The following is a 12,916-nucleotide window of genomic DNA, read 5'->3' as shown; positions in this document are numbered from 1 at the left end:
CCTATTAACCTGTAGTACCTGGTAAGAGAGAGACTCATATCAGCATCACCAATGAATAATACAGTGGCTCTCACCCAGTCTTGCCTGAGGGCTGAGGGAAGGCATGTAATGAAGGTAACTCTCCCCAAAAGTCCAAGGAAGTGCTCAGCTCCAGTAAAAAATGTCAGATCGAGTGAGAATACATTATTTTACAAAGCCGCTTAATAGCTCACTCAGATAAGAAATAATAAGATGGGTTGGATTTATTCCTCCTGTGAAAATTGTTTGTAATTTGTAAACACACAAAGATCTCTCATAATTATATATCCAAATATTGGCTCTGGTATCCTCTTTCTGAAGTGACACACTTGCTTAAAAACTCCTGAAAGGGACAAAACCACAGAGTCTTCCCTTTCAAAGAGTTAATCAATATTAAAAAGGACCACCAGCATCTTTTAAGTGATAGATCTGTCCTTTCATCCAAAATCCCTGAAGCTTTTCTCTTGAAGAAGTAGATAAGCATTATGTGAAAAGAGTTCCTAATCAAGTAATGTAATATTATAGTGGAATTTAAAATTGTGCATTTTTGTTCCCAATTACATGGAAACTCAGGAAGTATCTGGTTACTGAATACTAATAATGGAAGATACTCTACTGTTAGCTGATACATCTCTCAGATATAATAATAAGCATCAAGAAAATTACTGTGTTAAAGGGGGGGAAAAGTCTTAACTTCCAGAAAAATTAATTGCATCTGAATTAATTTTTAAAAGAAGTAAACAGTTCATACAGAAGATACATTGATCTTGAGCCTCCATACGTATGTGCTGAAACAAGAATAACTCAATCCAAAATGAATATTTTGATCAGAACCAAGAGCCACATATTATTACTTGCTATTAACAATATCATAGAAGCTGCAGCTAACCATATGCAGCACTCCTGCTAGGCTCTCTGTGCTAAGAAAAGACACCATTCCTGTTCTAAGGAATCTGCTTGGGATTCATATCACACATATACCATTCATATCATTCAGCACAGGATGGCCAGGGGAGAAACAGGAGGAGGAAAGAGGAGAGAGTAGATCAAAGTGGACAGGTGATGTATGGACAGTGTCACTGTTACTCACCTACATGACTACTGAGAGCAGTCTGGCTTGCCACCAGCACTTTGGATTTCTTCATTATATCTGTTAATTGCCAAATATTCTGTTAATCTGAGGCCTGAATTAATTTATATGAAACAAATTTGATTTTATTCTGGTCTGTTTGGCTTGTATTTTTTGAAATCACTGTTCAGCTTGTTTGACAGTCACTAAGACTGGTTCTTTAAATATTAACATCTCTTGACAAAGTAGGAAGGAGGGATTTCTTCTTTCAAATGGCATAAGCAGGAGGGTTGCTATCTTAGGAAGATTATGTTTTACACATTCCAAGCTGAAGAAAGATGACCGAGCAACTGACTGCTGTACTATTATTAACTGAATAAAGTGGCATCTGGGGTTTTTAAAACATGTTTTCATTCACTTCATATGGCATGATTTCTCTCCCTAGGGATAAAAATCCTTTTGCCTGTAATAGCGAAGGGTTTGGTTCCTTTTGTACATTATTTATTTGTAACATTCTGTTCCAAGTGTCCTGGTCTTTAAAAAAATAAAGAAAAGAACAATCAAACAAATATATCTGTATAGGTAAATCAGTTTCTTTGTGTCTTACAAGATACTTGCAGGTATTTAGTACTTCTACAAAAAAATTTTGTGGTACTCTAGGGGCAACAGGCATGATAGGTAACCACAAAAACAATTAAAATTCACACTAAGGAGCATCAGCTAGCTGGTGTATATGAGACAACTGTTTTACCTTTCTGATGATGTATTCAGCTTTGTCACATGACCTTCAGATTCCTTACTCAAGATATTTTATCCTGATTATTTAATTGTGAAACACACAGGCCTTCACTTACCCAAGCCCACCTGTTTATGGCGAGCCTAACATTTTTCATTAGGCATCTTCTGACAAAAGCACTCCAAGCCCTATATTTGACTGATAAATCTTAATATCTGCAAAGCCTCAGGCTTGATCCTCTATTTTCTGTTCCACTGTTTTTCTGTGGTGCTTTCAGAAAGTTCACTACTGAACTACCTCAAGGTATTGTGTTTCTTTTGAAGAGACTTGGAGAGTCATAAGGTATGATTTTTCAGAAGGCTTTTTTAAAAGGTTATACCAGGATTGTATTTTTTTAAAAATTCATCTAATGACCTCTTTTTTTAACTACACTTCAAAATTCATCAACCAAAAAAGGTTGAAATTCACTGACCAGCTGCAAAAGCAGAGCAAAGCAGGCTGTGCAGATAAAGCTGTGGAAAGAAAAGATACCAACAGCCAAAGTCAGGCAGCAAAATAATTCAGAAGCAAATGTGAGTGGTTTTTTCCTTTCAGTTATTGTAGTTGTCATTTTCAGATGGAGATACTTGACAATGTAGTGGCTACCTGCCTGCATCATTGAGGCTTTTAATGCTCTGGACTTTGTCAAAGGCAGCTGAGTATGAGATGGCACAGTAGCTGTTCAAAGACAGGATAACATCCAGCCAGGCCAGCTGTGTCTCATCTCTTTGGGCTTATTCATTCACTGCTGCCTAAGTTCATCATTTCCAAATGTTGTGAGGAAATCCCAAATTACTGCCTAGCTGTCCTACACAATAATTATTACCCTCTTACTACTGCATTTACCTGTTGGAAATAGAATCCTATTTTGTAAATGCCACATTCAGGGATGTATTCTGCTGCCTTCTGGGAATATGTCTCAGGCTCGTGGCTGTTTACATCCAGCAGCTGACATAAAAAAGCCATCTGCTCTCTTTGGTGTGACTCAGTCTCCGCTTCCTTCTACAACTGGTGTCATTTGCAAGCCCATGGTTCGCTAACTAGGTTAACTTGTCATACCTGTGTTTCAGAGGCTAAATGTGCATATCTTGTTTTCATATCTTAGAGCCCAGACTGCAAGAATTTGCTCCTGAACTTGCTATTACAGAGAGAAACAGCCCCAGTGATTTCAAATGTCTCAGCAAACTACATAGCAAGCTCAGAAGTAACTTTTCTCAGTGCCCGTAATGTGGGTTTATAGCATTCCCATTAATTTTTAAATGGGACCAACTACAGAAATCAACAGACTTGCACAAAATTCTAATATCAGGGATGGATCAATAACTCTTTACTTAGGCTACTCGTGTGTCCTGTAGAACTTAACTCTTCTTCTTTTCAACTTTTTGTGTTAATAATCCCATAGAAGCCCACATATATACACATAACTCCAGGATCAGAATGGGAACACATATTCCTAGGGCGTCCCGAGAGCACATGTGCTCTGCTGGTGAAAGGAGGAGAATTTTGCCCATAGTTTTTCTCTCTATATCCAGTTAGCCATGCCCTCCAGTCTCAACTATGAGAGAGGACTTTATCTCTGGGGATGTTCACATCTGTGCTGTCTTCTCAGATAAAGAACTTTTTTCTTCTTTTTTGGTGTAATATATATTGTACATGCAGTGGCCTAAACCATTTAATCACAGGTGTGAATTCCACTCAGAATACTTTCTTTTCTGTCTCATACCCTGTTATCCTTGTTACCAGTAATGAATCAATATTCTAAGGCTTTTAATAGGTTGAATTGGGTTCCAAAAGCACATGTGATCACTTGAGACTTCTTCCATCTCTGCAATTTGTGGTAGTGAATGAAATCCCAGTGCAGAAGCACCCCAGGATAAAAATGGCTTGTTATCTTCTCCTCATATAGATACAAAGCTCTTCAATTTCACAGTAATGCTTTGCCCTGTGCAGAAGAGCAAAACTGTCTAAACCTTCATGAAGGTGGATGTAGGGGCCTAATAGTAAGGAAAGAGAGTTTCATGTTAGTTTTAATCCCTGTTAGCATGAAATTAGCTCACATTGGTGAACTCTGGCTGTTAGCTAGGACCTTCTCTGCCCCCATGGGAGGAAGTCAGCCAGGCAGGGCAAGAATCCAGCCCAGTTCCCACTGCAGCCTGGCACACCATTTTCTTTCATAGCTGTGGGAGTGGGATTACCATCTCTAAACTTGAACTTGGAGGAGTAATTTGCATTATGTCATTCTAACATTCTAACATGGGACTGTGGGCTGGTTTTCATCAACATGTCCTTTTGGCAATGTATCTCTGTGGCAGGAGGTGCTAGTGGGCTCTCAAAGCAGTTGAAGCCATGCAATCATGAAAGACACAGGCAAAAAGCATATACAAAATGTGTAACCACATCACATCCAGTTTTTCCCCCTGCCCAGTGCTGGAGGACACAGCAGGCCCTCTGCAGACTCGCCAGATGTGCCCATCTCTGGAGGCCAGTGCCATACATGGGGTCTCTTCTTCTTTAAAACAAGGAGAGCTTGAGCATACTGGGGACAATTCTTTCCATGCAGAAGGGGAAGGCATGCCTCAGCAGCCAAGAATCACAAGCATCCTCTTGCTAGTGTGATGAAGCCTCCCTGGCTGTGGGCCCCAGTGTTCTGCCATTGATGACTTGACGAACTCTCTTCAGCTTCCTCCTTTGCCAACACTTTTTTTCACTGCATCATGGAAGTTACAGCACCAGGGATGCTGCAGAATGTATTTTTTTTTTCCTTGTGAGTGGTGAAAAAGAGCAATTGGATGCGTGGGGTTTCTTTCCAGAGAACTGGTTTATGCTCTGTAATAAGGTTTGGCCTTATTTTTATCAGGATTAACCTGTAAAATTCATATTTGAAGTTAAGCTCTGATGCCTTTCTGCCTAACATGACTGACTTGGATTTAAATATATGCATATCAGCTTTAAAAGCTTTTAGAGCACTTCTCTGAATAAAAATAGTATTAGTACACTTGGAGTGTGCAAAATATTCAGGGAGAGCGAATCTTATATGAGGCATGACTCCAGGTCCCATTTTGTTCCCTAACTAGTGCCTAACTCCACTTGCAATGGCTTTGAGGAGGCTGTCCCAAGGGCTTACAGAGCATCCCCAGGAAAACAGATTTGCTTTGTGGCAACGGTTCGCTTGGCAACACCTCAGTTTTTAAAGGTAAGTGCTCACCCTGGGTGCCGTGCATCCCAGAACTTCACTAAACACTTTCAGATGGGGCAACACAGAAGGTTCTTAGTTTTGCTAATTGAATGGATTACAGGTATCACATTTCATGAATAAAAATCCAGTGAAGAGGATTATCAGTGCAAGCCAGGATCTGTGGAAGCAGTGTCACTTCTGCCCGTGTTGCACAGGATACAGAGCCCTCCTTGCAATAGGAATTGCAAAGTCACTTTGAAATTTGGTTCCTCATTGCTGCTTTCTGTTCCTGCAATGGGACAATGTACAAAGGTCTCAAGGGTCTTTTCCAGCCTAGCTAATTGTCTGATCCTGTGATTTTTGATACAGATGACCACCAACATTTCCATTTGTGCTTCTCAGAGTGTTCCGTGGACTACTGTTTGTTTCCCTTCTCACAAATCCTGGAAGATAGCTGCTTGTGCTTATAAGGACAGACAAACCAAGCTTGTGCCTAACACTGCTGTTCCCTGATTGACAAATGTGCTGCATTAGGTGTCCTGTGCCCAGAGTTTAAGAGGGTTTTTTTAATGTAATTGAGATGTGACCAATATGAAAACACTTCTCCCTTGGCCTGGTTCCATTCTGTGCTCTAGAACTGGCAGGGCGTTCTAGACTGATTCCTGACTCTGCAGGGAAGTAGAGTCCCTTCCAGGTAAGTGAGGACACTTCCCATGCAACTTAACCACAATAAGCATATTAGCAGAAGGGCTGGAGTTAAAGGTTCTCTGAGAGCCCTAAAAGCAAATTCCTTGTCTTTGGGGAGCTAGCATCTCAAAATAAACAGGGAAACAAAATGGGGCAGCTGTGGCAATGAGCTGCCAGGTGCTAGGGAGGAAGCAGCTGCTGAACAGCCCTGAGAAGGTTTTAACTGCCACAAAGTCCTGAGCACACTTCAGTTCACCTGGGTGACTCACCTAACTCCCACTTTTGACTTTCTGCTGTAAAATGAATGTAAAATGTTTATCTGACCAGCTAAGGGAGACAGAATTCAGCAGTTTGGTTGCACACAGCAGTGTTTGTACCTTGAACTTTAGTGTATGATCTTGGCATCAGCATGGATTTTGCCCTAAACTGGAGAGAGGGGGAGAGAGGAATTGAAGGTGTTTGTGAAGCCTTTTGCCTCTGCACAGCTAGTGACTTCAAAGAACTTTGTCAGCATTGATATGTATCAAAGAACTGCTTGACTGCAGCACACCTCAGCTTGTTCTCTGGTCCCAACAGGGTTTCAAACATCAGTGGTCTCCTCTGCCTGAGGGACAGCAGAGAGTGAAGCACTAATGGAAATGACAGGAAGCTGTCATTGGGCCCACAGCATGGGGGGATGTGGCATCAGGGAGCAGGGGAATAGCAGCACTGGGGGCCAGTGGGCAGGCTGTCCTTACCAGTGAGGATGGAGACCCTCCTGCAGGAGAGACACAAAGGACACAGGAACCCTGGATGCCACAAATCCAGAATGCTGATGCTGGGAAGTCCCAGGCCAGGAGCCTCCAGGCTGACTCCAGGCAGCTCAGGAAGCTGCAGTTGCCCCTGCAAAGCATCCAGTGGGAGAGGAGAGATGGCCACAGTGAGGTGGCCCTGGGGCACGCGGCCAGCCCCAGCCCATGCATGGCTGTGCACTGTGATGCCATCCTTCCCTCTGCTTCCCACCTCCACACAGCAAGTGACCCCCACTGACTGCCTCCTGCTCCTCATCTCTCTGGGGCAAGGCTGTTCTGCCTTACCCTGCCTTGCATAACTCATTTACTAATTATCATGCTCATGAGCACTGAGGGGCTGCTGTGAATCTTGAGGGCCAGCTTGTTTCTGTGGCAGTGAAGTGCAAGGCAACACTGACCCCTTAACCCACTGGACAGATCCCCTGCAAGCTGGCTGCCTGAAAAGGCATTTGCTCCTCTGCAGCTGCTGAGGGAGAAGGAAAGTGTCCCCCTTTCTCAGAGAGCTTGGTGGGCAGGCATCCAAAAGGACCAAGGGTGGTGGGTATCTTTAGTAACACAGAGGGAGTGAAGCAAGATGTGGCAAGCCCTGGTGGGATCAGACACAGGCTGGGTGCTGGGAAAGCCCACGGCCATCACACCCCAGGCACTGCTTCAAAGCCAAAAAACTTTTGGCACCCTGAGGCACAGTCTCAGCTCTTAAGTACGTGTGCATTACAAGTACTTCTCCCTGTCTCCTGTAAAAAATGTTGGCATTGATAAATACAATAGTTTGCTCTCTGAAATGGCCAGAAAATGGGTGAATCCTCTGTTTTCTCCTCTTATGCACCATGTATTTATAGCTAACAAAAGCTAGATGAAGCAGAGGGGTGAAGCTCCAACTCTCAGTAAGTCAGTTTTCTCCACTGGACAGGAGATGTGCATCGTAGAAGAACCTCTAGAAGAATTCACATCAAGACACAGTCTGGAGTGGAAATTTTTATTCCTGGATCACAGGTTGGTGACAAGAAAAGCCCTGCTGGTTGTGTTTGGTGCTTTTCTACTACTATTTCACAAGTACAGTTCTCTCAAGTAGTGTTCCATTTCACATCTAAATCTCATGAACAGAAGGGCTGCCAACTAAATTCCTACAAAAGCTGATGTTTACTATTTTGCATTTACTTTTGCTTTTATTTTTAATGGGCTTTTGAAACAAAAGGACTCTATTTCTTCGGCTGAATTTGTGATTAGCTTGTTCTTCCTTCCTTTAAAATTATCAACAGACCAAAGTCTGTCACATGGCAAAATGAGCTAATTATTATACAGCTGCAGAAATCCTTCCTTCCAAATCCAGTCATTGATTGCGTGTGTGCAATTCCCACTGAGTTATGGAGGGAAAGTCTATGCTGGCCTGAGGCATCTGTGCTGGCAAAGGTACAAAGCAAGTGCCTCAGCATGCCACAGATGAGCTCTCCAGGCACCCAGAGGAAAGCAGCACAGATGATTTCCTCTCTTATCCCCCCGGTCCCAGCAGATGATGGCTTCCAAACACCTCCTCACACATTTTTCCCTGTATAAGGGCTGCAGGAGCCATCGCAGAGCCCCTGACCAAGCAGCAGCCAAGGAAGGACTCCCTCACAGCAGATTCCTGTATAAAGGTCCCTGAGAAGCTGCACTGCTTTCCACAATCACATTTTCCCTGGAGGAGGGCTGTTGCCATAGTCTTGTCCTGGTGGGATGGTGCCTGCCGGTATTGCTGCTCCCAGCTGGGTATCCCAAGCGCAAGGTGGGGGAAAGTGGGGATCCAGCCCCCTGAGGTGAACAGCTATACACTGATGAGTGAAAGTAGATCTGGGCTGTTTGCCTCTCTGCATCAGCATGCAGAACTGCTCGTTCTGTGTTTCATGGCCTCCTGTCGTGCCCAACCGCAGAGCGCCGCCGATCATCGGATACCTCCCATTTGAAGTGCTGGGAACTTCTGGCTACGACTATTACCACATAGATGACCTGGAGCTGCTAGCAAGGTGCCATGAACACTGTAAGTACCACATGGCCCGGGTTCCTGGGAAGTCACTGGACACTGGGACTCCTCTTTTCAGTGAAAAGTTGTTTGGAAGGGGAGGTTTGACTCTGCCTCAGCCCGTATATCTTAGCAGAGCTGTAGCACACTGCAGACACTGCAGCTGATTGGCATCTGGGACAGACTTACCAAGCTCTGAAAAATACAATTTTCCCTTCTAAATCCCCAAAAGTAGCCAGCGAGACTCACTGAATGGATAAAATATGTCAGATTTGACCCCTGTTCTATTAGTAAAGAATATGCAGAAATAGTTCAAGCAATTCTTGTGGATTATTTCCCCTAATGTTGTTCACTGTGTATTTGGGATTAGCTGTGATTATTTAAATACGGTCTACTAGGATTTAATTGAAAAACTCTTTCACTAAGTAAGGAAAATAAGGCAATGCTTTTCAAATATTTGCTTACAGAACTGGCTTTAACATCTCAGATTACCACCTCTGCCTGTCTTGAAAGTATCCTGTCAACATATGTTGACATTGAAATATAGAAAAGCTAAATATGTGGATGTTTGGGAACCCCTTGAAATCACCAGGGGGAAAAAGAAGAGATTAATAGGTTATTGAATCTACAAAACCTTCAGTACACCCTGGTTTACTGTAGTTTGAATTTTTATCAATCTGGGAATTTTCTTTCAAATTTTGTCTTTGCACAGTGTTATCTCATATGTTTACTTCATTCTAAATCCATCTGCACACAATACTCATTTTTTCAAGCATTTTTATCCTGTACTTTTCTGCTCTAGAATTTAAGATGATCACTCTTAGAAAGTAATCCCAGGTGTCTAATTAAGCAGTATGTGATCAGCACATAAAGCTGGGTAAGATCTCTGTTTAAATTGTAGAGGACACTAATTCATTAGTGTCCAAACTTAAGGTTAATTGTGCTGTGTAGGAATGTACTATCCAAGTGTCAGAAGAAGATACCTACTAATCATTATGATTTTTGTTCTGTCAGAAGGCTGAGAGGAGCACTTACTCAAAATTGCTGCTTATACTCCTGTCTACCTATGACAGATATTTTTGTTGCTTTTTTTTCACATTTCATGTCATTTTCACATGGGAAATTGTGCTCCAAGCTGTGTGTATTTTCTGCTGGCAGTGATGCAGTTCGGCAAGGGGAAGTCGTGCTGCTATCGGTTTCTGACCAAAGGACAGCAGTGGATCTGGCTCCAGACCCATTACTACATCACCTACCACCAGTGGAACTCCAAGCCAGAGTTCATTGTGTGCACTCACATGGTGGTAAGGTATGGAAAATCCTATCAACTCACCAGGACATAAAGGACAGGAAGATAGGAGCATCCTTATATCTGCCACAATGTTCTTTTAAAAATGTAACATCACTTACATAACAAAAAAATTAAGTCTGAACTTTCTGAAGGAAATAGGGTAATTATAGAAAAATTATCAGACTGAACCTTAGTTTGTGTTGAGCTTACTTTTTGTGTTTAGTTTAGGGGCAGATCAACTATGGCATTTTTTCATTTTGTGCAAAATTAGAGAATAGACAGATCCTTAAATATTCACGTTCTCTAATCCTTACATTGTTTTTAAAGCGATGTGTAGAAACTTTCCAGTGAAGTCATAAAGTGGTTGTAGGATGTGAAGTTGATCTTTTTATATAGTTCTTTAATATGCAGCTTGACTTCAAGAAGACAGGAACAGAGCAAAACCTGAAAATTAAAACACTCTCAAATGTTATTCAGTAGCATTTGACTTAAGTCACTTTTCAGCTCATTTAACCTATAAAATGTACAGTAATTTATTCCTCCACTCTCTTAAAGTACATTTTAAGAAATATAGCAATTCCATGTTGATACATAGAATTATGTTTTCCATTCAGTTATGCAGATGTTCGTGTGGAGAGGAGACAGGAGATGGGCTTGGAAGAAGTGTCCTCAGAGGTGGTGTCCTCAGCACTAAAGGTACAATGAGAAAAGCTTTTTTCATAAACTTATGTAGCAATCACAACTTGTTCTGTGTTAACATCACTGAAGACTCCAGCATTGTCTTTCTGCAATGTTGGTGGATTCTCTTAACTTCAGAACTCATTGTTCATTTGAATTATTTTGACATAAATGAGGTGAGTTTATGAAAGAATAAACCTGGAGATCAATAACAACCACAAATGAAGTGGAACATGGGCAGGGGCAGTGTAAGATATCTCACTTTTCCTTGGCAAGGTACTACAGTTTAAAGATGCATTTGGGCAATTTCTGGCAATCAGCCCTCTTGGCAACATCTCAGTGATCTCTTGAGGAAAGACAACAAAGCTCGTCCTCAGTGCACGGCCAAGTGTCTCACAGAGGTTGCAGTTGCTGTCACATCCAACTGAACACAAAAGAAAGATTCAGAAAAACATCTGAAGGCACAAAGTGACTATGGCAGTAACTTGCTGTTTATTTCTAGCTCAGTGATAGTTGTTTGTAAAATGTATTCATTTGATGCTGTTTGGAAGGGGCATTGATGCCTTTGTCCAGGTCTGCTGGTCCACCTGAGATTATTTCTGCTCAAGTCATTTTAGGTCTGCCAAAGAACTGGAGTGCAACCATTACTAAATATCAAAATGCTTTACCTCTGACAGATGCAATAGCTGTTCTCCTTTTCTGGTTTGTTTTAGGAGAGTGGTGCCAGCTTGGATCCTGAACAGCACTTTAATGCACTTGATATTGGTGCCTCAATCCTCAGCGCTAGTCGGACACCCTCAGTATCATCCAGGAGCTCGCCAAAATCTTCCCACACACCCAAGTCAGACCCAGCATGTGAGTGGCATTCCTGAGTTATGGAATTATTTTTAATTTAGCCAAGTTAAAGAATGTGTGCTTATATATCACAGCTGCTAATTTAACGATAAATTATGAGGTATTGATGATATGCACTGACAAAAAAGTGCAAAAGCTGAAATGGTGATGTACAAGAGAGAAGGTTCTAGCACAACTACCTAAATGCTGGAAGATGAACACTGGGATTAGACATGAAATGTGCTGTTTCAATCTGTTAAAAAAATGAGGATTTTGTGTTTAGATTTGAGGGCACCTCTGTGAGCAATATGAGATTTCTTTAGACTTACATGAGTAGTGACAGCCTGTGGGTGACTCTCCTCTGGCCAGGGTTTAGGATGCTCCAGTGTTGACTTGGGTATATCTTTCTGCTTCCTGGTCTGGAAAAAAAGCCAATGAGCTAACCTAAATTTAGTTATTTGGCCCTTATAAAGGGAGTTTCAGCTGGTTTAGAGTAGTTCATGGGTCCTTTTGCACTGCTCATTGGAGCATAGAATCATAATCTGTCTGATTTACTTTTATCTTTGCCCAGACCCTCCTTATTAGTTTAATTTTATTGCTATTGAAGTCAACAAGAACAGCCCTGACTCCCACTAGAATTTAGCCAGGCCATTACAATTTCTACCCAGGTCTTGTTGTATTACCCCCTTCAAACAGGGCTGATTTCCAGCATGAGAGATCTCACTGGTACTTTTCTTGCAGCTACACCAACAAAGCTGATTACAGAGTCCAACACTGCCTTGCCGAGAGCACCGAGCGCACAGCAGGATTTATCTGTGCACAGACTCAGCCAGCCTACTGCTCTTCAGGTAACTTCACAAGGAATCATGGAAACAGGCAGAGGGTGTAACAGCATGTGCCACATACGCAGCTTAGCAATTAAAAACAACTTACACAGAAGCCATGGCATTAGAAGAAACCTAAAATTTAAAGGAGCCAAACTTCTAAATAAAGTTTTGGTTTGTTTTGTTTTTAACCTAGGTTTCTTTGCCTTCTCAGCTTCCATGTGAGCTTCTCCCACAGCAGTTGCTGCCTCAAGCAACTCTGCAAAATCAGCCTGCACCTCTGGCACAGGTTAGTTGGGGATTTGGAAGTGGAATAGGTCACTTGCTTATCTCCTGATACTTTCTCATTTTGGGGCTTTTAAGTTACCTCTCTAGTAACTAAAATCCCCAAATCCAAAGTCTCAACCACTTAAAATATTGTGGGAAAGTAATCTGAATTTTACACTTGTATGTTTAAACATATAACTGCATGCAGGTGTTCAGAAGCCCAGGTGCGTGTAGGTTCAGGTGTGCACACCTCTGTTTCATGAGAGGACAAAAACCAGATGGAAAAAGAATTTCCAACTTCACTTCTACAGAACCAGGTCCCTTCAAGATCAAATTCACAATGAGAATTAAAATCAAAAACTAACAGAGACACCCAGTCCTGCTAAAAACACCTGTTTGGCTGTGCTGATGCAGAACTAACTAGCAGTATAGGACATGCAAATTCAACAACACTCATTTTGTGAGTGTGCCAGTAATGGTGAGAATGCCACTAAAGACAAATTTCAAATTCCTC

General features: G+C 42.0%; 1 protein-coding gene across 4 annotated transcripts in view; it reads left to right on the top strand.

The window, feature by feature from the left end:
- NPAS2 (neuronal PAS domain protein 2) overlaps positions 1 to 12,916 on the top strand; it is a 105,181-nt gene that overhangs the window by 73,861 nt on the left and 18,404 nt on the right. For 2 of the 4 annotated variants that reach the window (XM_064710657.1, XM_064710683.1), the window contains 8 exons: positions 4,937 to 5,055; positions 7,426 to 7,508; positions 8,423 to 8,529; positions 9,670 to 9,817; positions 10,414 to 10,495; positions 11,191 to 11,332; positions 12,053 to 12,159; positions 12,332 to 12,424. In XM_064710657.1, the coding sequence (XP_064566727.1) occupies positions 4,937 to 5,055; positions 7,426 to 7,508; positions 8,423 to 8,529; positions 9,670 to 9,817; positions 10,414 to 10,495; positions 11,191 to 11,332; positions 12,053 to 12,159; positions 12,332 to 12,424 (881 nt within the window). The remainder of the gene's footprint in view (positions 1 to 4,936; positions 5,056 to 7,425; positions 7,509 to 8,422; positions 8,530 to 9,669; positions 9,818 to 10,413; positions 10,496 to 11,190; positions 11,333 to 12,052; positions 12,160 to 12,331; positions 12,425 to 12,916) is intronic. The other 2 variants (XM_064710663.1, XM_064710672.1) reach the window with 2 other exon arrangements.

The sequence above is a fragment of the Zonotrichia leucophrys genome, chromosome 1 (genome assembly GCF_028769735.1).
Source record: "Zonotrichia leucophrys gambelii isolate GWCS_2022_RI chromosome 1, RI_Zleu_2.0, whole genome shotgun sequence".
Lineage (NCBI taxonomy): Eukaryota > Metazoa > Chordata > Aves > Passeriformes > Passerellidae > Zonotrichia > Zonotrichia leucophrys.
The sequence above is the reverse complement of the archived record's forward strand: the minus strand, read 5'-3'. Positions and strand labels throughout refer to the sequence as shown.